Below are 21908 nucleotides of genomic sequence, written 5' to 3'. Positions count from 1 at the left end.
ATTCAACATGATGCAACTCACAAACTAACCTGTGCATTCCCAAACAAGATATTCTTTAAAGACTTTTTTCTCTTTGTTTCTTCTCTCTACCAACCCCCCCAAAAAAAACTACTTTGGTGGGGCCACCTGTATTACACAGTGGTCTCCAACTGTAAGAGTGTGCATGGTGATCACTCAGTCAACAAAAGGATTCTTTATACCAAAAGTCCCAGGAGCAAACTGCAGGACATTCCAGTCTGTAGCACACATGCTCATACTGACACAGTGTCAGTCAGCCTAAAGTCTACATTTAGATTTTTCTCTGTGTAGGACATGAATTCCCCTATGGGATTGAAATGAGTCACCTTCGAGACATGGCACTCCTGATGCAGGGGTCAAAGGACTCCCCCACACCTTCCAACCTCCAAGAGCCCTTCCTCATGGAACAGCTGCCCCAAGAGAAGCAGTGCCACTTCATCTTGAAGCCCAGCCGGCTGGCTGTGGCCCAACAACTGGGTGGTGAGTTTTCTCTCTCTTTCATGAGAGCCTTTTTTTAGCAAAACTTTTCATTCCTGAAAACAAAGTTTTCAAGCTTCTTTGCCTTTATACAGGCAAAGACCCAAACTTCCAGCCAGATGAGGTATTTTTTTTCTTTTGAGTTTTCTAAGTGTTTTGAAAGGAAAGATGGAGCTTTAGAAGATGGGTTTATAAATCAGCGGTAGGGGTGACTGATGGGTAATCAGCAGCTGGTTGTGGTACGGTCTGTTCTTTCTTTCTTCACTGTCCTTCCCCCTTTAGCCTTATGCCCACTGCAGAGTCAAATGCACCAGGCAGGGCAGCAGGTTCTTCAATGCCTTCTTTGTACTGTAATGCATTGCATTGTGTGTTCCCCCTAAATGATCACATTATTAAAAGAAGGCCGTCAGTGATGGGTGTCAGGAGATGCTGGTGCCTTACCTGGATCCTGGTACTGATAATCATTTGAAGATGAAGGTAATTTCCATAGAAATCTCTCCTTAGTCTGCTAAGCTAATCTGAATTCCCTGGGAACATAGCCATCTGTTACCCTCCCCATAATGAAGACTCCAGAGTGATTAAAAAGTGATGTTCAACATAGGAGGACCATCATTAATTACCCTAACCTGTGTTTGAGCTTTACACCCTCAGTCTGAAAGTAAGATTGTATAGAAATAAAAGCAAATGTATCATACCAAAAAGTGTGAGGTGTGGGGGTGGGGAGATAGCCGAAAATTGATGCTGAATTTTTGGAGCTACTTTTGTAAACCTGAACAAACTGGGATACCCCATGGACAGTGGCCACTGTTTTATGCTCATCCCCCCACACATGCATGTCCAGCCCTGTCTCTTTCGGTTGATGACCTAGCCTCAAACTTTATACTTTATTGAAATCACTGGTCAGGACTCCTTCATCTTGCCAACACCAGCTATAAAAACTTACCCTGCATTTGCACCAGTCCTCCTCTTTCCCACAGAGTTAAAGTGAGTTTTTGAACTCTAAGGCTGTTTACTCACATCTTTGGGGTGTTATGGAGATATTACAGTTTTCCATCCCCTGAAATGTGAGCTCCATGAAGGCAGAGAGTTGAGTCTGTTTTGTTTGCTGCTATGTTTTCAGCACCTGAAACAATGTCTGCATATATAAATTGAACTCAATAAATATTTGCTGAATGAATTATTTTATTGACAGATCTGTTGCTGGTACTCATTGAAGACACAAAGGGAATGTCACCTTTATAACTAAGCTGAGGAAAATGGTGTTTTACTCTTCTATCTTTCTACCCATGTTGTTCAAAATGATTTCTCTGGGTCCCTTGTCAGTAAAATAAATTTATTTTAACTGATTTGACCAAAATAATCAGGGGTCAAGAATCCTAAGAATTTTACCCATCTTTGTCAACAGCTTGCTTAATTAAATTGTAGGCATCCTCTGTGTGTTAGTCCTCTGTTTCTCTCTGTTGGAAGTAGGATGATATTGGTTGCAGCTGTAAGATGACTCACACTAAGGGAATGGAGTGACTACAGACCCATGGTGGCAGCCTACCTGTGAAACTAAAAATTTAACAAGTGAATCAGTTTTGTATTTTTTTAATATGCAAGATTTTGATGAACAGCTGCTTTGGAAACCACTGACTTAGACCAGGGCTCAATAGACTTTTTCTGTAAAGGGCCAGGTAGTAAAATTTGCAGATCAAGAGACAGAATTGATGGTATTACACAGGTACTTAAATAACAAGAGGAAAAACAAATTTTCACAAGTTTTTTACCGATGACATTCGATATGTAGTAATAGAGTACAATTTTGTGTAGTACAGATCTGCTAATGAGAGGAATTGAATTGTTTTGGGGGAATAATATTTCACTTAATTGAAGTGCAATGTTAGTATTCCAATTATCACCATTGAATGGAAAGTGTTCTGATCTGTAATGAGGTTTTATGTATTTCATCATCTTTGAAAATACCTTTTCACACAAGTAGGTACTGCCAAATACTGACATACCATGCTACAAGCATACAATTTTAATTGAGCATATTTCTCTCTTCAGAGACATTTGTAGAATTTTGTTAGATTCTTCTTTTGATATTTGCCTTTTGGCGTGTCATTTCATTGCAGATTAATCACTTCCAATTGAAAGTTAGGTAGAAGTTAAAGGGTTTTGAAACATGAAATTCCCCTTTGCACAGGTCAATTGCACAGTTAAAGGATTTTCAAATATAGGAGTATCCTTTGCACTTACATTGAGGTAGGTAAATACTGCTAGACATGTAGTTTGAGCTCAAAAAATATATCCGCTACAATTTTTTTTATGAGAATGGAGATCTTGCTTCTTGTTTTGACTTTAGACGGCAAGAAAAGTGTGAAAGTTGTTTGACATTACTTGTTCACTAAATGTCATTAAATGTCAAAGTAGTGTTTTTGTTTTCTTTAGATAAATACCCAGCAGTGGAATTGCTGTGTCATATGGTTGTACTATTTTTACTTTTTGGAGAAACCCCCATGCTGTTTCCCATAGCGGCTGCCCCAAGTTGCATTCCCACCGATAGTGCGTGAGGGTCCCGTTTCTCCACACCCTCACCAACACTTGTCATTTGTGTCCTGTTGATAATAGCCATTCTCACAGGTGTGAGTTTCTATCTCATTGTGGTTTTGATTTGCATTTCCCTGAGAATTAGTGATGTTGAGCATCTTATCACGTGCCTGGTTGCCAACTTTATATGTTTCTTGGATAAAGTCTCTTCAAATCCTCTGCCTATTTTTAATTGGGTTGTTTGTTTTTTTGCTGTTGAGTTATATGAGTTCATTATGTATTTTAGATGTTAACCCCTTATCAGATATGTGATTTGCAAATACTTTCTCCCGTCACCTTATTGAAGTAGGTTGATTTTTCATTTTGTTCATGGATTCCTTTGCTGTGCAGAAGATTTTTAGTTTGATGTACTCCTTCATTTTTTCTTTTGTTGTTTTCCATTTTTGGTGTCAAATGCAAAAAAAAAATCATTGCTAAGATCAGTGTCAAGTAATTTACCCCCATGTTTCCTTCTAGGAGTTTTATGATTTCAGGTCTTATATTCACATCTGATCCATTTTGAATAAATTTTTGTGTATGGTGTGGTCCAGTTTCATTTTTCACTTACTGCTCTCCAATTTTTCCACTAGAACAAATCGTAATAAAATTTATATGGAATCACAAAAGACCTAGAATTGCCAAATCATTACTGAAGAAAAAGAAGGAGGCTGGAGGAATAACCCTCCCAGGCTTCAGACAATACTACAGAGCTACAGTAATTGAAACAGCATGGTATTTGTACATGAACAGACATCAGGATCAGTGGAACAGAACAGAGAGCCCAGAAATGAACCCATGTCACTTTTGAAGAGACTGTTCTTTCCCCATTGTGTATTCCGGGGGGTATCCCAGCAGCCCTGCCCCTCAGGCCAGTGCCTTAAAATTAGGAAATGAGTCTCTTTAACATGAAGTCAGTGATTTGGAAAGAATTGCTTCTGCTCTGAGCCCTGGGGTGGGTAGTGTGCACACAAGTGCTTTAAGAACTGTTCCCCAGTCCACCATGGCCCACAGATCTCCTGGGCGTGAGCTCTCTTGGCCTTCAAAGTGAGATGTTTTCGGGGTTTGTCTCACAGGTGCCAGACCTTAAAAGTTGCGGTGACCTATGTGGGGTTCAAACCTTTCACTCCTTCTGGAGAAGGTCCGGGTTTTGAGGAGATTTTAAGTTCCCTCCCAACTGTGGGTTGTTGCACTAGGGGTGGGGTTTATGGTGAGATTGTCTGAGCCTTTTCTAGCCACTTCCCTCTCATTTTCCCAATGTGACAGTCTCTCTGCCAGTTTTTAGGTTTTTTTCCAGAGAAAACTGTCACATAGGTAGCTGTAGATACGGTGTGTGCATGGGAGGAGGTGAGTTCAGGGTCTTCCTATGTCACCATCTTGCTAAAATCTCTCATTAAAGGGTTTTTTGTTGTGATGATTCTTTAACAATCTATGAGGACAAACTTCTGAGAATTATACTTTTTTAATATTCAGCTCCCTAACTGAAGCGTGGAGAAACACCGGCTTGGACCTTGTCCAGGCTGTCTGGGACGCTAGGCCTTCCTGAACTCCACCAGCCCTGCATTTACATTTCCCTTACAGTTTTTATAGCAATTGCATGTCTTTTCACCAGTCTTTGACATTTGGAAAGTAAGAGCTGTGCATTAAAGTTCTGCAAGAAAGTAAACTTTAATGAGATTCTTTTCTCTCAGTCCCAGAGGGAACATGAGCTCTAAAATTGAATGTTGTACATAGTAAAAGACATGGCTGCAGCTGAAAGTATTCATAATCAAGTTCAGGACTCAGTTTCTGCTTTATCCTCTGTCTGCACGCGTAGGATAGCTCGGTATATAACTTTATGATAGAGCATTCTTCCTAAGAAGTGTATGAAAGCTAAAAAAAAATTCAAATAAATCTGATAGTTTTAGAAATAATGAAACCAGATTAAATGTGAGGAAACTAGACTGAGTACAACTACTCATCATATGTCAACATATATGCTCAACAAACATTTGCACAGGTTGGCTTTGTTGGCACACAGGAGACCCCTCCTGGATTTAAGAATGGGTTCAGCTTCCTTTCCTGTTCTTTAAGATGGTGTGAGTGGGGAATGTCAGGACAGGAAGAAAGTTCTTTAGTTAAGCAGAGTCTGGGATTCCTTCCTGTCCACATACTTCCCGAAGGCTATTAAACAAGTGGAGAATGGATGTGGGGAGGAGGTCCTCTTTCTGGGGAGGAGATTGGTGTCTTGCCAGCTCTGTTTGAAGCTGCTATGGACCTATGCCCTGGGCAAAGTAATGCTTTTCAAACATTATCCTACTTAATTCTCTCAGTGAGGCTGTGAGCTGTAGGTGGTGTTCTCATTTTAAAGTGAAGAAGCAGGATAAATAACTTGCACAAATAAGTATCTGAAGTGGGAGTCTAGCTGGGCTCCTGACTCCTGAAACAAAGACCTCTACACCTGGGTGTATGAGCATTTATGATGCACTTCCTGTATCCTGAGGAAGCCAGGGGTGAATGATGGTCTAGATGCCGTTCAGTAAAATGTTTCCTATTTGATTATCTTCCCACGACGTGGCTTTTTTAGTATTTGGTTTATATTGGTTATGCTGAGGAAATAAACAGTATGAAACGCTTGAAATGAGCACTGGGCACTGTTGACCATGCCCCACCACCCCCCTGGAATTGCCTCCTCAGTGCCCCGCCCCCCAAGATTGTCCCCTTCGTGTCCCTCCACCCCAGGAATCGTCTCCTCGGTGCCCCACCCCACCCCCCGGAATCATCTCCTTTGGTGTCCCCCCCGGAATTGTCTCCTTTGTGTCCCCCACGGAATCGTCTCCTCAGTGCCCCCCCGAGATCATCCCCTTCTTGCCCCATGATCAGAGAGAGCTGAGGGGTAAAGCACCATCTCTGGCAGCATGGTTGGGTGTCAGGGCCTCACAGCCAGAATGTGATGACCAGTTTCATGCACTGTCCCTGGTGAAAAATGTAGTCAGACTACGTGGGCACCACCTGGGGGCCTGTTGGCCTCAAGAGCTGTTTCGCATCTGCCCCACGCAACGCAGGCTTCGGGGATCAGCCAGAGGTTTGGGCAGAATTCATGCCCATTATTTGGGTTGGGGCTCCCACTAGTCTGTCTGCTCCTTCCTGGGGTTCCCCCTTCACCCTCCAGCTGCTGTGGTCATCTCCAACTCCATTCTCTATAATTTTTTCAAACCAACAAGAGGACAGGTCTCTCTCCAAATTTTAGTCACCCCTGCCACCCTGGGTCCTGTGCTCATGGAATAAGCTGTAAAAATGGGAACCTCACCCAGTGCCATGCCATTCCCTTCTTCCAGGTGTCAAACTGTTACCTCCACTCTGTGCCTTCCTTTGGTCACTCTTCAGTGTCTCCAGGTTGGCTCTTACATATTTAAGTGTTGTCTGGAGTTTATAGCTGTTACCTGTGTGTATTTGTTTAGGCCAGCAGGTGTAGGTGGCAGAAAGGTCAAAAAGGACCCTAAACAGCTGTCTTTTTAGGTATCAGATCCTGTGCAGATTCATCCATTTTTGTCTTAAAATTAGATGCAGATGACATCAGAACTGTTTTAGAACTATGATCTCACAAAACCATGATTCACTACTGAACTTTCTTCTGCCTGTTTTGTTCCTGCTGTCTTTTTTCACCTAAATGTCTGCTCAGTTCAATTACTTTCGAGAATGGTTTATTGAGTACTTACTAGACATGAGGGATGATGCTGGATCCTCTACCTGTTGAAATCATGTTGATTCAAAATTCACATCCAATGCAGGTGCCTGCAGGACCGCTCCCTCTCTCCCAAAGGGGAGACAGATGTGCTTCATGGTTTTTCTGAATGCCTCTGGTGCCTTGTTCCTCCCTTAGGACATTTTATTTATTAATATACTTGCTCTCCCCCCACCACCCATCACCAGTCTTGTCCCCCTGTAAGATTATAAACTTTACCGTGGCAAGGGCAAGTCTCACTCATGTTTTCATCCATCCATGCTGCCTTGAACATACTTTTTAAAGTCAGGAAACAAAAAGATACATGAAAAGTCTGCAGTTGGAGAGAAAGGGGGGGAACGCAGAGCGTTAGCTTCCTGCCTCTGTGCTCAACAGCAGAGTGGGGCATCAGGTAGTAGAGCGCTCTTGTTCTCAGAGAGCACCTTCATAGCAAAGCCTCCTCCCCTTCCCCCAGGTCTTCTTCCTCTTCTTTTCCTCCTCCTCCTCCTCTTCCTTCTCCCCTCCCCCCTCCCCTTCTCTCTCCTTTCCCTCCTCCTTCTTCCTTTCTTTTTGTCATTATTGAGTTGTGGTCTAATTTGATCTTCAGCTTTTTTGTTCACTTAGTCCCCTCTTTAAAATGGCCTGTGTGTTGGTGTGAAATGCTTTGTGCTGTAAGTTCAGTAAAGGGGGAGCCCCTTTTTCACCTTTGAAAATTTGGTTCCAGAATTCAAGCACATAGACCAATGATGTCCCCAAAATGGGGGGGGGGGGGAGAATAAACCAAGCGTTTGATGTTTCCTTACCTTATAAAATTCTGAGCCATGGTGCTGAGCATACTATAAAATAGGAACTATAGAAATAAGATTACATGAATTAAATTAGGTTTACTAATAATCTCACTTCTTCCTTAGATTCAGGTCAGAAGACATTTAAAAGAAGATCTGTCATTAACTGGGCCTTCTGGCGGGGCTCGAGCACCCACCTGGACAACCAGCCCGTGTTACCAACATCTCCAAAGCCAGGACAGCTCTTCGGAGTGTCTTTGCCAGATATCTGTGAGAATGACAATCTACCCAAACCTCTCTTGGTAAGTCTCATTTTGGTCTGTAACACTTAACAGGAAAGGAGAGCTCTGGAGGGAAACTCTACCCCAAATGGAAAAATTGTGAACACTCATGGCTTTGGCTGAGAACCTTTATTATTACTTCAAAGAATACAAATCTTGACTAAACTATTGCAGCATCATAAGGCAGACGTGATGGGGAGAGATGGTCTCGTCTGCTGGCGGCAGAAAAGAGCAGCGTGAACCTGCTCAGATAAACTAGAGTCTGTCTGCTTTGTGGATGGAGAATGCACTTTATCCCACACGTTCCTCTCACATCCTTTCTTGAACCCTGTGTTGTTCAGAACATGACTCTTTCAGTCACCTTAGCAGCAGGGACTAAAACTCACACTTCTTATTAGTATTCTAAGTGTTTAGGCATGCAGATACATCCTCTGGCATTTAGTTACCTTTTGTATGTAGAACAGATCAGGTGAAAGCCACTGAGTGTGTATGGTCTTCAGTGAAGATAGTAAATGAACCCTGTCAAGCAGCAGTTATTGAGTGTCCAGTATCCTTCAGGCACCGTCCTGGATGCCTGGCACTTCATGCTCTGCTGTATGTCTGTAAGTACCAGACACAGTCTAGTCACTTTATTGCTGGTCCTTCACAACAGAGTTAGAAGGTAGTTATCACCATCGTCACTGTCACCATCACCATCACCATCTCCATCATTCCTACTTTACAAATTAAAGCCCCACTCCCCCCAAAAACCCCTCAAGTTTACTGAAAGTCACACACAGCAAGTCTGAGCTATAACTAGGTCTCAGGTCCTGTGGGTTGCACGTCTCCGACACCCACTCTCTTCCTCCTCGGCAAGCGTAGGACATGCAGCTGGAAAGGAAGCAAAATAAAAGATTGGAATGGAATGGGACAGAGAAAGCTTCTGGGAAGTGATAATTTTGGAGGCTGATTTTAAAAGAAGGCAACACAGGAAGTAGGATGGAGTGTAAAGTCGCATGAAAAGAAAGACAAGCAAGTGGAGGATGAGTTTGGCAATCACATTTCCATGTCTGGGGATAAGATTTCATGTTAAGAGAACAGTGGGCAAAGAATAGTGAGACAGGAGGGAGACAAGGTAACAGGTACCTTGAAGTGACTACTGGATCGCTGAAAAAGGACAGTCGCATGAAAGCAAGAGTTGAAATGTAGCAAGAACAAATGGGAGAAAATAGATTTTGAGACACACACACACACACAAACTGGCTTTAATCCGCTGGCAGCCCGTCCAGCCCCAGCCCTTCAGTGCCTCCTGCCGGGCCGCCCCAGCCCCTGGCAGCCGGAGAGGGCAGCTGTGTGTTCTCCAGCTCCTTCTACATCAAGTGCCATTTTGATTTTTGTTTCCTTTGCTTCCCCATAGGATATGCTTTTCTTCCTTAATCAGAAAGGACCCCTCACAAAAGGGATCTTCAGACAGTCGGCCAACATGAAATCCTGCAGAGAGCTGAAAGAGAAACTGAATTCCGCAGTTGAAGTACAGCTAGACTGTGAATCGGCTTTCGTGATAGCCTCTGTCTTAAAGGTGGGAACGCACACCTTTTGTCCCCCCAGTAGTGGAGCTCTGGGGGAAGACAGCTGGTCTCCCTCATTATAACGCTATCCCCATCTGCAAAGAACCATCATAGTTAGATTCTCACAGCCAATTAGCTATGTGGTAAAAGTATTTGTAGCAGAAATACTTGTGGCAAAGATGTCTATGCAAATAGGTTTACTTTTAAATTATTTTAGAGCCTCAGCTATAGTTAGCTGGCCTTCCCTTGTCCCTCACTAACATTTGGCCATAGGACATACAGCGACATTTCAGTAATGACCCCCTGCTACGACTGTGACTGTGCTTGGTTTTGAGTGTATGCAGTGAAAGGCGAGGGTCTGGTCTGGTCCTGCCCTGAAGGAGCTCGTAGGCTCATGGGAGACATGCTCACCTCATCAGCTGACTGCAGCACCGAGGCCCAAGGCTTCCATGAAGCCACAGAAACACGACATGTACATCACAAGTTGTGTATCGCCTTTGGTAAAGCACATATGTAAGGCTGCTATTTGATTTTCCAGCAAGAATTAAAATTACTCCATTGCACACCTGTCTCCATGTTGTAAGCAGGAACTTGCAAGAGGGTGGTCAGCCATGGGTCCAGCGCTTAGACATGGAATTGGGTTTTCTCTGCCTGAAGTTTCCTAAGGTGGAGATCAGACTTCACAAGCTTGGCTTGTTAGGACCGTGCCAAAAGCAACAGAGAGTGCTGGCCTAGAAAGGAAAGGAACATAGGACCAGGACCAAAGTGTGTTTACTTTTAAGCTTTTTTGTAAACAAATGTCAAACAACAAACTCCCTTGGTCAGATCCTACTTGTGTCATAGTCTGGTTTCACCACACCCAGCTGCACAAGTGCTCTCAGCAGGAGTCTTGAAGGCCGGGAAGGATAATGTACCAGGGACATGTTATTTAATATACATTAGGGATGAGGGTGCTGCCCCAGGCTCCCAGAGCCCAGCCATAGCCTGGAATGCCTTCTCCCCTCCGATGAAGAATACAGGGAGAAACTCCAGACAACTCTGGGTGGAATTAGTCACCAATGCCACTGGAATCTGAAGTTCTAAATTACCAGGGACTTTGTTTTATTTACTACCCTGTTCCTGGCACCTCAAGCAGTGCCTGGCACAGATAGTAAATATGTATAGAATGACTGGATGACTGACTACCACATTGTGAATCTCACAGATACCTTCGTGCATTTCTTTTAACTAGTGATTTGAGAGAGAGAGAGAAAAAAAAAAGATTAGGATGGTTTGCCACACTCTGCCATGTTACACTAGTTTGCTAAGATATATACAAACAGGAGGTTTCAGTCCAAACAGTTTGTCCTTTATCTTTCCCACTGTAGTCCAGACCCCATCTTCCCTCTGGTTTTTTGTTAGGAAAAAAATTCAAAGCATATTTTTCTGTGTACGCACATCATTGGAGGGCTGGCACAGAGCTCTGTGTGTTCCAAAGAAGGGAGGACTGAACTTTCCAATAAAGTGCCTTCTTTCTAATTTCTCTAATACAAATTAGTAGAATAACAATTTAAAAAAATTTTTCCCTCTATGTAAGGATTTTCTACGACACATTCCGGGAAGCATATTTTCATCAGATCTCTATGATCATTGGGTCTGTGTAATGGACGAAGGAAATGATGAGGAGAAAATAAATGCAGTTCAAAGGTAATTACTCCAATTTGGTCATTCCTCAAAAATACTTTAAAATAACTTATATTTTATAAGCTTGTCTGTTAATGTAATAATAACTGTCAAAGTCATATCCATAGGGGCCAGTTTAAAAATAGATTTATGCTAGCAACTGTCATTGTTATTATTGGTTTTTTTCCTAATCTTATTAATATGGAATACTCGACCATTGTACACCTTCTGTATATTCTAATCTGATAGGCACTGAAACCCATTAGACTAATAGCTAATACTGTAGACACAATCTACAATTTATGACCTTAATTTTGGTAAATATTTAACTAACCAGGCGATTCCTTATACACTTCATTTAGCAGCTGAATTCATACAGAGAAAATTCCTTCCCCTCAAGGAACTCACAGTCTAGTAGAAATAGACAGATAAAACCCAGAATTCCAGGGCGGTGCAGTCAGTGCTGTGACAGGGGTATGTGGAGAAGGGGACGTGAGGACAGTCCAGAGAGACAGTCAACTCGTTGAAAGTGTCAAGGGAAAAGGGAGTTGCAAAGCCTCAGCCTGATCACAGAGAATGCATTGTCTGTCCTCATGGAAAGGGAAGTTGCGGGCAGAACCCAGCACCCCCATTCCTGAGTATTTCCCACATCATAAGAGAATAGGAAAGAAGTGTCCATTAATGAAAAGCAATACTTGCGTTTCTGTGAAACCCAAGAATCCCAGTATCATTTATTTGCAAATGCTTGTTTAGTGCAATGTTATCTTGAGCAACTTTCAAATGTAAATCATTATCTACACGCAGCTACTGATGGTGTAAGTGTTGAAGACACCAGACTCAGAGCCATGTACAAAATGCTGTCTCTGCTTTCATGACAGCTTGTTGAGAACTGTTCAGAGACAGGGAACCTGAGATTCTGTATTTTTGTTGCTCACAGTCGAAAATTTTATATTCTAGAAGCTATTAAAGGATGATTTTTAAAAGGCCAAAATTATGGCTCTCATATAAATATACACACATGAAAGAAATTTTATTTAAAACATGAATTAATAAAGAGAACTACTAAGACGTTACTGCCACCGGTTCAGCGAAGATGGTTAACTACGACAAGTTATAATAATTGAATCAGAAATGCTGAAATGATTTTATAAATAGATTTGAAAACAACTGGCTTTTTCTGCTGGGACATGAGGCAGTGCAAATAAATCACGTGTCTCTTCACCAGAGAGAATTTTCAGGTCTATGGACAAGTATTATGTGTGTTGCTGTCAATGTGCTACAGTTTACAGAGGTGTAAAATAACTCAAAGGCTCAGGGCCCCCACAGAATCTGACACCCCAAAAGAGCACGCTAGGCAAGGCCTCACTGTCCAATGAAAACATTCAGTAATCTTTTGGCCCATTGCAATCTGTCCCTAGAAAACCATCCTCATTGTCAGTCTGTGCTGCTGAAGAAGCGCCTCTCTGGTATTTATGCAACAAGAGCCAGATTACCTGATGTTCTTCCCCAGGTTGTGATACAGGAAAACGGGGCGCGAGAGGAGGGCTGTGTCCCAGGTCTCACTTGAGTCCCTGGGATGCGCCCCACCAAGTGAGGGTCATTGGCTTCACGCGGGAAAGAATTCAAGAGCAAGCCCTAGTTGGGTAAAAGTAGATTTGTTTAGAGAGATGTACACTCTGTAGACAGAGTGCAGGCCGTCTCAGAACGCAGGAGAAGGGCAGAGGGGAGCAGGGTTGGGTGTTTAGTTTAAAGGAGAAGTAGACACACAGTCCATAGACAGAGTGCCGGGCATCTGGGAAGGTGAGGGAGCAAGAGAGTCCACGAGGCACGGTGTTGCGAGTTTTTATATGCTAACAAGTGAGAGGATTACTCCAACTGCTTTGAGGAAGGGGCGGGGATCCCCAGGAATTGGGCCACCACCCTCTCCTTGACTTTCATGGTCAGCCTCGGAGCTGTCATGGCACCTGTGGGTGTGCCGTTCATGGTGCTAGTACATTACAATGTGTGTGAGGGAGCTCAGGGTCCGCTGGAGGTCAGATCCCCTTCCATCCTGGTCCTCAAGGTCCATCGGAAGTTGACTTTTCCTCCACCTTGGTGCTAACTGCTGTGTCATTCCTTTAATGGCTGTGTCCTGCCCCCTTCCCTCCTGTCTCAGTTGCAGATTCTTGTTGGATAAAAGCAACAAGCATGAATGGTAGTAAAAAAAAAAAGTGGTAGTAAATGATGGTGAAGGATAATTTAAAAATCCCTTATCAAGTACAAAATTGGAACAGTAGGAAATATACTGTTATAAGCTTGACTGATGTGTGAAAGTGGTACCACTGAGATAAAGAGACATGGGACAGAATTGACCTTAGAAGCTGGTGGAGCAGAGTGTAAGCTCTCAGGATGAAACTGGGTATCTTTGTGGCTGAGGCTTGAAAGGTTCTCACCCAGAGACAGAATACACAAAATAAATGAATAACACCCCTGAGTCTTACTCTCCCCCTCTGTAAGACAGTCCTTGCTCCGCACGTACCGTATAAGCTGACACTCCTGCATCTCTGAACTGTGTTTCTGTCTGCATGGTTCCCCATGAAAAGTGAAGAAAGGTTGCCCTGTCTACAAGTTTTCCACAAAATGTCTTGCTTAAAGAGCACTTTTGTCTGTCTTTAGGCTATTAGACCAGCTCCCAAGAGCCAACGTTATTCTGCTAAAGCATCTTTTTGGGTTATTGCACAAGATTGAACAACACAATTCATCGAATCAGATGAATGCATTTAACTTAGCAGTGTGCATCGCTCCAAGCGTCCTTTGGCCTCCTGCTTCCTCCAGCCCTGAACTAGAAAGTGAATTTACAAAAAAGGTAATGAAGTTTTTCATTTTTCTGCCCTGGGGGACTGAGTCCCCATTTTGAACCTAAAGTCTGGGGTATTAATTCTGAAAGACATGTTCTTAAGTACATCTTCTTATAAGTCTGAGTTCATCGACAGTTCTGTCCTCTCCTGGTAGACTGCAGAAAGGTGATTTCTTAAGTAAAGAAAGTGACAGTAATTGGGTTACTTCTGTTTTCCCTTTAAGGGGGCAAACAGCTATGACTGACTGAAACCATAGAGGAATAAGAGCAGATGATAAGATTTTAAAAAGAAACAAAATACTTTGAAATTAAACAGGTGCAGGTGGAAATCTCAGCCCTCCCCACTTGCCAGATGTACAATCTAGGGCAGAATTAGTTACACTGATCCACAGTTTCCTCACCTAACACAGTGGAGGTGGGGATGGTACCTCGCTCAGTCAGTACTTACTTGAAATCACACTCCTGCAGTACCTGGTGGTTAGTACAGGGATGGGGTACTGATTCCTCTTCCTCCCAATGTTCTGCCTGTTCCTTTGCCTCAGCTATTGGGGCAAGAAGACTATGGAAATGTTCCAGTTTATCTCAGTGGAGGCACAGCGCTCCCCAGTGAGCTCTTCTCCAAGCATCTCCAGTTCTGGCTCCTCAGGGAGGGAAGTGCATGGGAAGAGGCTGGTCAGGCAAAATGTATGCTTTTCTCTCCAGCTGTCTCTCTCCTTCACAGTAAATCCACAGAGGATGCCCACCTCCCACACTTGCGACACCTGCCTTTTACATAAGAAACATATTTTATAAGTCTTTATCTAATGATGCTTCATGAATTTTAATAAGAAAGTATATTTCTTCATCCCAAATGCCCTGTACAGAGAATACTTAAAATTGCCCTAATTTTAAAGACAGGACCATTAGTATCAAAATGTTAGCATTAAACCAAGGCCACAAATAATAACTTTAAGCCACTGGTTAAAATCAACTTCTATACTCAAACTACTCTTGAAAGTATCATGTTTTTTTAGGAGAAACAGTTCTGTTTAGTTTTCAAGGAGAAAGGAACTTTGAATTTCTCTCAGGATTCTTTTTTTTTTTTCGGTTTGAACCAGGATTCATATAGGAAGTGTGATTTATAGGTGCACTGTGTGAAAAGTAGCCCTTCATTTTTGTTCCTTTTTTGTACAGGTTTCTCTGCTTATACAATTTCTGATTGAAAATTGCTGTAGAATATTTGGAGAAGAAATCACTTCCCTTCTGGAAGAGGTTTCAGTGACATGTGATACAAAAGAGAATGCCTCAGGTATTGTGAATAATGGGGTTGTTTTTGTGTGTGAGAAATAGCCACACACGTGAAGGTCAGCGAGGGCACCGGTTACCCTCAGCCCAGAGCAGCTCGGGCGAAGGGGCCTCTCGCCTGGGTCAGGGGCTTCTGCCCCTTCCTTAGAAGGCCTGCTCGTAGGTCAGGCTGTGTTAACACTGTGGTCGGGTTACCAAGCGTATAAGACAAGGTTCCCAAACTCCAAGACATTGTTAGTGGCAGAATTTTAACTTTTTTTTTTAAATAAACCTTACAAGGATATACAGTAGAACAATTAACAGACTTACAATATAATATATTGTTATAACATATTGTTACAATATCTTACAATATAACAGAACTGCTGTGGTTGAAACTGGAGTAGGAGACCCAGAAGCAGGCCTGGTCTGGTTCCTCCTCATCTTCCTCTCCGAGGTCCCTGACACCTCTCAGAAATCCAGCGCCCTGAAAAACACTTGAGAAACCAGCTAGCTTCATGGGGCAGGGCAGGGTGTGTGGGGCTTGAAGACATTCAGCCTTCCAGAATATGAATGCCTACACCACCAATTCTTGGTTATCTTTGAACAATTATTCTGTGCCACCATAACATTAGTATCTTCTCCTGTAATTGTGGGAAACCATAACATCTAACTGGTATGATTGCCGTAAAGAATAAACAAGGTAATAGATATTAAAGAACTTTGTCAAAGGGAAATTGATATGGTTGGTAAATGATTTCTCTGAGGCTAATAGAGTTAATTAGGTATATCTGCCAGCTAATCCATTTAATAAAAGACAGAGTCTTATTCAGAACCTGGGTGTATCTGCATTAATTTATTCTTTTTTTTTTTTTTACCATTTCTTGGTATTATGACATGTGTTCATTGTTTTGAGGAAATCTTACTTAAAGAAAGCCTATTTCTCCAGGGACTGAGGTAAATCTAGTATACCCCAAAAATTTACTTTTAATTTCTGCACTAACAACTAGAAACATTGTGAAAGATGCTTTCTTTCTTGGGAGTAGGAATTTGAAAAATCTGCATGAAAACAGAATTAAACTAAACATCATAGTTGTTTAGTTGTTTTTTGTTTTGTTTTTTTTAAGGCAGCATGTATTTGAGGCAAGTGCAAATGTTAATCATGGTTTGATTTTTTTGGCAGATATCTCCTGCTTCCAGCTGAATGACTCCTCCTATGACAGCCTGGAAAGTGAGCTGAATGAAGAAGTCGATGCTCCATGCAGTGACTTAGTAAAGAAACTCAGTCCAGGCAGCAGAAGCATGGACTCCGTGTTAACCCACATTGACTCTGACCTCGAGCAGCCTGAGGCAGAAGGCATTTTAACCTTGAGTGAGTTTGACTTAGACCATCCTAAAGATGAAGATGTCCATGTGGAACAGCCCGGTGAGCCCGTGCCAGTGGCCATGGCAGCAGTGCACAGAAAGGCCTCACTGCAGGACCAGGCCAGTGCCCCCTCTGACACAAGCACCCCCAGCTACCTGTCCGCAGCTACAGAAGATGCTCCAAAAACCCCGATGCAACAGCGACACTGCTCGGAGCCCAGCATCGGCTACCTGGGTTCAAAGCTTTCCTTTCTTATGGCGTTTTATCAGAAAAGGATACGCAGGTCCAGCTATGATGCGATTCTCCTGAAAAAAGATGAGAACCATCTGAGTCAGAATCCACCCCTCCAGGAAGAGGGTAAGACAGGTTTTAAAACGAGTTTAGTCACAGATACTGATGTCAAGAAAAATGCCACTGATAAAAATCATAAGGAGAAAAGCTTTTGTGATAGCGAAGGAAATCATGTAAAGCTTTTTCCTAAATCCAAGCCAGGGACCATTTCTTACAGCCGCCTGTCCTCACACGATCGTCCCAGGAACCAGCCCTTCACTGCGGACATGGCTGGGTACTCCCCACCACGCACAGCAGAGCCCTTCAAGGGCTCAAGGAGGCAGCGGCGCTGCTCAGAGCCCAGCACTGATGACCAGCACTGCAAACTGACCTATCTCAGGGGACTTTATTCAAAAAAGCAGCAGCACAACGCGAGCTGTGACACCAGTCTCTTGCCCGGAGAGGAGGATAATCTCAAGAGGCACAAGTCTTTGCAGATGGAGGGGCAAAAGCTTATCAGTCAGAGCTTGGTCATGGGGATCGAGGTTGGCAAGAGTGGTGCCGCAAACCAGAACACTGAGAAGGTCTTCCCCTCAACATTAAACATTTGCCCGAGGAGTAGCTGTTCCAGCTTGTCCTCCCCGGACACGTCCCCATCTGGCTCGCCAGTGAGCTCCCAAGACAGCGCTTTTCCTCAGATTTCTGAACAGTCGGTGTTTACACCCACTGAAACATCCTTTCCAGTAGATTGCACTTTTCAAGCTCAAGGAAAACAGGAAGAGCTTTCTTCTGACTTTAGCAGTTCCAGCCTCATTTCTGGAATTCCCAGTCCCTCATCAGGGCAGGCCAGCAGCCACCTGGCTCATACAAAAAAGGACAGCCTAGAGGGGCATTCACAAATGCATTCTATAACTCTTCACCCCAGCACATGGTTGAGAAATGGTATAGCCAGTTTGAAAAATTGGTCCCTCAAAAAGAAGGCAAGGGTACCGAGACTAGAAAACAATAAAACAGGTTCTCTAAAAGGACCCATGGAGCCACCTCCATTTGCTTCTGGCATTCCAGAAGCCAGCACACTGCAAGAGAGACAGACAGACATTCCCCAAAGGGCAGCTGAAGGACTTGGAGCTGTGCAAACAGCCCAGTGCTGCAGTCCTTACCCCAGCCAGGACTCGGAGAAGGATGGTAGCTCTCCATCCAGCCTGGCGGGAGATGGACTTGAGCTTTGTATGAAGTCCCCTGAGGAAGGAGAGAAGGATGAGCAGTGTTCTGGTACTCTGCCTCTAGAAGGATCCTCACCCAGCTCTTTGACAGTGGATGACATGTCCAGCCCAGACTCAGGGCCAACAGTGGTTTCTGATGCTGAGGACATGCATTCAATCAAAGACATTTAACCACAATCAGAATCTAATATCTGCAAGGACAGAAACTGGGCTAATAACATAAAGATAATAATTATTATGACCCCTGTGTATAGAATAACCAAGACAGGTAGCATCAAGGTTATCACTGCTGATACTTAGGACAAAAAAAGAATCCTCTTTATTGAGACTATTTGGCAAAAAGTTGAGACTAAAAGATTTTATCACCTGTTTGGGAGGCTTTTCCTTATTAGAGCATGGATTGATCCTGTCATGCATTTTAAGAGATCCGAGCAGAGGGCTAAAGAAGCATCATCTTCTCTAGAGGAAACATGCCTTAGATGACACTAAGAAGGCAAGGATATCAAAAGTGAAGAATAAAAACCATGGACAGAGTGGGAAGTCTGCAAAGAAACCATCCGCATTCCATGAAATGTTTTTAATAAGTAAGCAAGAAAAATACCACCAATCAAAGCATTAAGAAGGAAAGCATGTCAGATGATCAAGGAAATCACGTCAGACTTTTCCCTGAAACCAAGCGAGTGGCCAGTTCTGAGACATCTCATAGTCAATCACGTGCCCTCACAGAATCATTCCAGGTACCAGCCTATTAAGGCAGCTAGAGTGGAAAAAACTCGAGGGATTTGAGCCACAAGTACCAAGACATCATAGTTTTTGTTGGTCAATTTGTTTTTCCATGGGTTTTTCACTGCTCTACAGAGGCCCCCGGACATAGCTATGGGGAGAAAGAAGGAAATGGGTGCTCATTTCAGTGTTCTTTCCGGAGATGCCTGAGCCAGGAACATTCTCCAGAAATGCACTTTTCCCTCCTAGGAGGTGCCCTCCTGACAGCATTCGCTGTCTGGGTGAGGGGGAAGAGTCTGCAACAACAGTCATTCCTGTGTTACATGGTCATCGTTGCCAACAGGTGATCAAAGCAGGACCCCACTTTGCGGAAATGTTTTTCTGCAGCCTTGTCTCTAGGATTAATCAGCCAAAAAAAATTGCTGATAAATTCTCCCTTTTCCGATGACCAATTCACAGCTAAGAGAGCAGTTTATAGAGCTGGCAGGTTATAAAGAGTCACAGAAAAGAAGAGCCACCACAGTGGCACTCAGGCCTTCTTTCAGACAGTCCTCGACACTGGATTTTCTCACCTCCAGAACTTTTTACATCTTTTTCTCCCAAAATGATTCATGGTCTATACCCCACTGGAATAAACCAATGGGGTATACACCACGGTGCGTGCCCCACTGGAACACACCAGTGGGATATACACCACGGTGCATGCCCCACTGGAACACACCAGTGGGGTATACACCATGGTGCGTGCCCCACTGGAATACACCAAAGCGGTATACACCGAATGGGGTATAAACCATGGTGTATACCACATTGGTTTATTCCAGTGGGGCACACACCGTGGTGTTTACCCCATTGGTGTATTCCAGTGGGGTATAGACCATGAATCATTTTGGGACAAAAAGATGTAAAAACTTCTGGAGGTGAGAAAATCCAGCATCGAATACTGTCTGAAAGAAGGCCTGACAGCCACTGTGGTGGCTCTTCTGTTCTGTGATTCTTTACAACCTGCCAGCCCCTCTCTCTGAAAGGTTACACCTCTCCTGGATTACCTCCATTTATGATTGGGCCTTGCCAGACAGTACCATGTGACAATCAGGGATGGCTGTGCACCTTCCTTCATTTTAAACACTTACTTATTAGTAATTGCTTAGAACCCATTTGACCTCTTTAATTCAAATTCCAATAGCCCTTTCTCCCACAAACTTGTTTATTTCAAATCACCTTTCTTAGCCACCCAGAAACTTTCATGCCATATATGCTTCCCCTGTTGTCCTAAAGATTGTATTTTTTGTTATAAAAAAAATTTTTTCTGTAAACTAGAAGAAGTCCTTTCAGTATTAGCTATAGGTGCTACCCACCTCTCGGGGACATGGCCCTTTTTGTCCTAAGCAGTATAATAAGCCGTTAGAATTCTGTGTCCAAAGAGCTCCTTTATGACACTGGCCATCCTAGTCACAGATGTGAAGTAGATTTCACCTTATCACCAACCACTCCTATATTGAGACTCCTCCAAGTATCCCTATGCATCTCACGTGATATGATAGATGAGAGCAGCAGGGTTCCCCTCACCTTGTGGGCCCACTACTGTCAGAACTGCAATGTGTGAATGAAGCTCTATTGCTTGGAGCGTTTTTTCCAGAAACAAACTTCTTCTCTACTTAACAAAATAATAGTTCTAGCCATGTTTTTGTTTTTCTTTTGTATTGGCGGGAGAAAATCATACGCCCAGTTTGAAGCAGAGAAAAGAATAGATACGTGAGTTCTTTAATAACCATTTCTACTCTGTGTTCCCTTAGACACTCCTTACATATTTAATGTGAATACTTAATATTGCTTTAAAGTATTATATTGTATGATTTGAAGACAGACTACATGTCATTTTATTACACTCTTGTCAGTCTATAAAATATTAGACTGATGCTTTATGTAAGATGCTTTTGAGTTTGTATAATATATCTTGACAAATTTTACTACCATATGTTATGTAAGAAATGTGTATTTTTGTACTTGCAGAAACTGCTAACTTTTAAAGTTGTTTGATTTTTCAAGGCACTGATAATAGATATGTATGAAGTCCATGCTATATATTAAATGAAACACCATTCTCCAAAAGTTAACAATCCCACCAGAGTTTTACTCTGCCCTTTGTGTAACTGTTTTAGCTAATAAGCTCAATTTCTGCTTAACGTTGGGAATTTCATAAAATGTAATTAATGCTGAATTGGAACTTTGAACTTTTCGTCATAGGCCATGGGCAGTCTTTCCAGAAAAAGACATTTTTTCTATTCTTATCATTTACCAAACAAGTCATGCTTTAGACACAAAGTCTTCATTTTCTTAAGTATTATATTCTCATGGTGCTCCTAGAATCAGATGCACATATAGTCTACATTCTTATAGCAAAAAAAAAAAAAATTAACTCGATTTGATTGTATAAGATTTTCTTATCTAAATTTGAACCATTCTGACCAGAGTGTCCAGTTGATTCCAGACACACCCAGGCATCCCAGGATGTCTGGATCCAGATACTACAAGACATCAGTACTTCTAAGATTGTGTAAACTTAAGCAGTATTACTGGTTTCTTGTGACTGCTGCATTTTTGCCCTCTCAAAGTTCACAGAGTTCACTCTGTGTGAGTTCAAGCACCATTTCAAAGAGATTCAAAAATATATATACTACATTAGCCCAGAAAACAATGATTTGCTTTGAGCAGTATAGACCTGCAACCCACTGTCAGAAATATCACTGATTAAATTTGGGCAATGTTCACATATACTGATGTTAATTTCTCCTTAATGTTAAACAAATAAAGTAATTTTTTGCTTTTAAAGAAGAATCTTATTCTACTGTGAAAACATTGGATTCAATAAATTACCTCACATTGTATTTTTCTGCTTTTCATGGTGTGATATTGAATTGAAAGCGTCTAATGTATCCTTGAACCAGTGGCATATTTTGTCTGTTGAAAGGTAACTGAGACTGTTATATATCTTAGTCTGACTTACGGTAGGAAATGTTTAACTGATCTTTTCCTACCTGGTCATGTTTTAATGACTTGAGAGGAAGTCTTTGGAAAGTGTTTATTTCAATACCAAAAAAACAAAATTGAATAAAGTTGGGTAAAATGTTAACTTTTTTAAAAAAAATCTATTCTGGTTATGAGGATATCTCATAAGCTAACTTT

General features: G+C 42.5%; 1 protein-coding gene across 4 annotated transcripts in view; it reads left to right on the top strand.

The window, feature by feature from the left end:
* Window positions 1–21610, top strand: part of LOC116278448 (rho GTPase-activating protein 20-like) — a 70761-nt gene extending 49151 nt beyond the window's left edge. For 3 of the 4 annotated variants that reach the window (XM_072948276.1, XM_072948274.1, XM_072948277.1), the window contains 7 exons: window positions 310–498; window positions 7678–7853; window positions 9229–9390; window positions 10956–11065; window positions 13697–13886; window positions 15051–15165; window positions 16324–21610. In XM_072948276.1, the coding sequence (XP_072804377.1) occupies window positions 310–498; window positions 7678–7853; window positions 9229–9390; window positions 10956–11065; window positions 13697–13886; window positions 15051–15165; window positions 16324–18170 (2789 nt within the window). In that variant the 3' untranslated portion in view covers window positions 18171–21610. The remainder of the gene's footprint in view (window positions 1–309; window positions 499–7677; window positions 7854–9228; window positions 9391–10955; window positions 11066–13696; window positions 13887–15050; window positions 15166–16323) is intronic. The other variant, XM_072948275.1, reaches the window with a different exon arrangement.
* The last annotated feature ends 298 nt before the right edge of the window (window positions 21611–21908 follow it).

This window comes from Vicugna pacos, chromosome 23, assembly GCF_048564905.1.
Source record: "Vicugna pacos chromosome 23, VicPac4, whole genome shotgun sequence".
Lineage (NCBI taxonomy): Eukaryota > Metazoa > Chordata > Mammalia > Artiodactyla > Camelidae > Vicugna > Vicugna pacos.
Note: the sequence above shows the minus strand (reverse complement) of the source record. Positions and strands in the feature narration are given on the sequence as shown.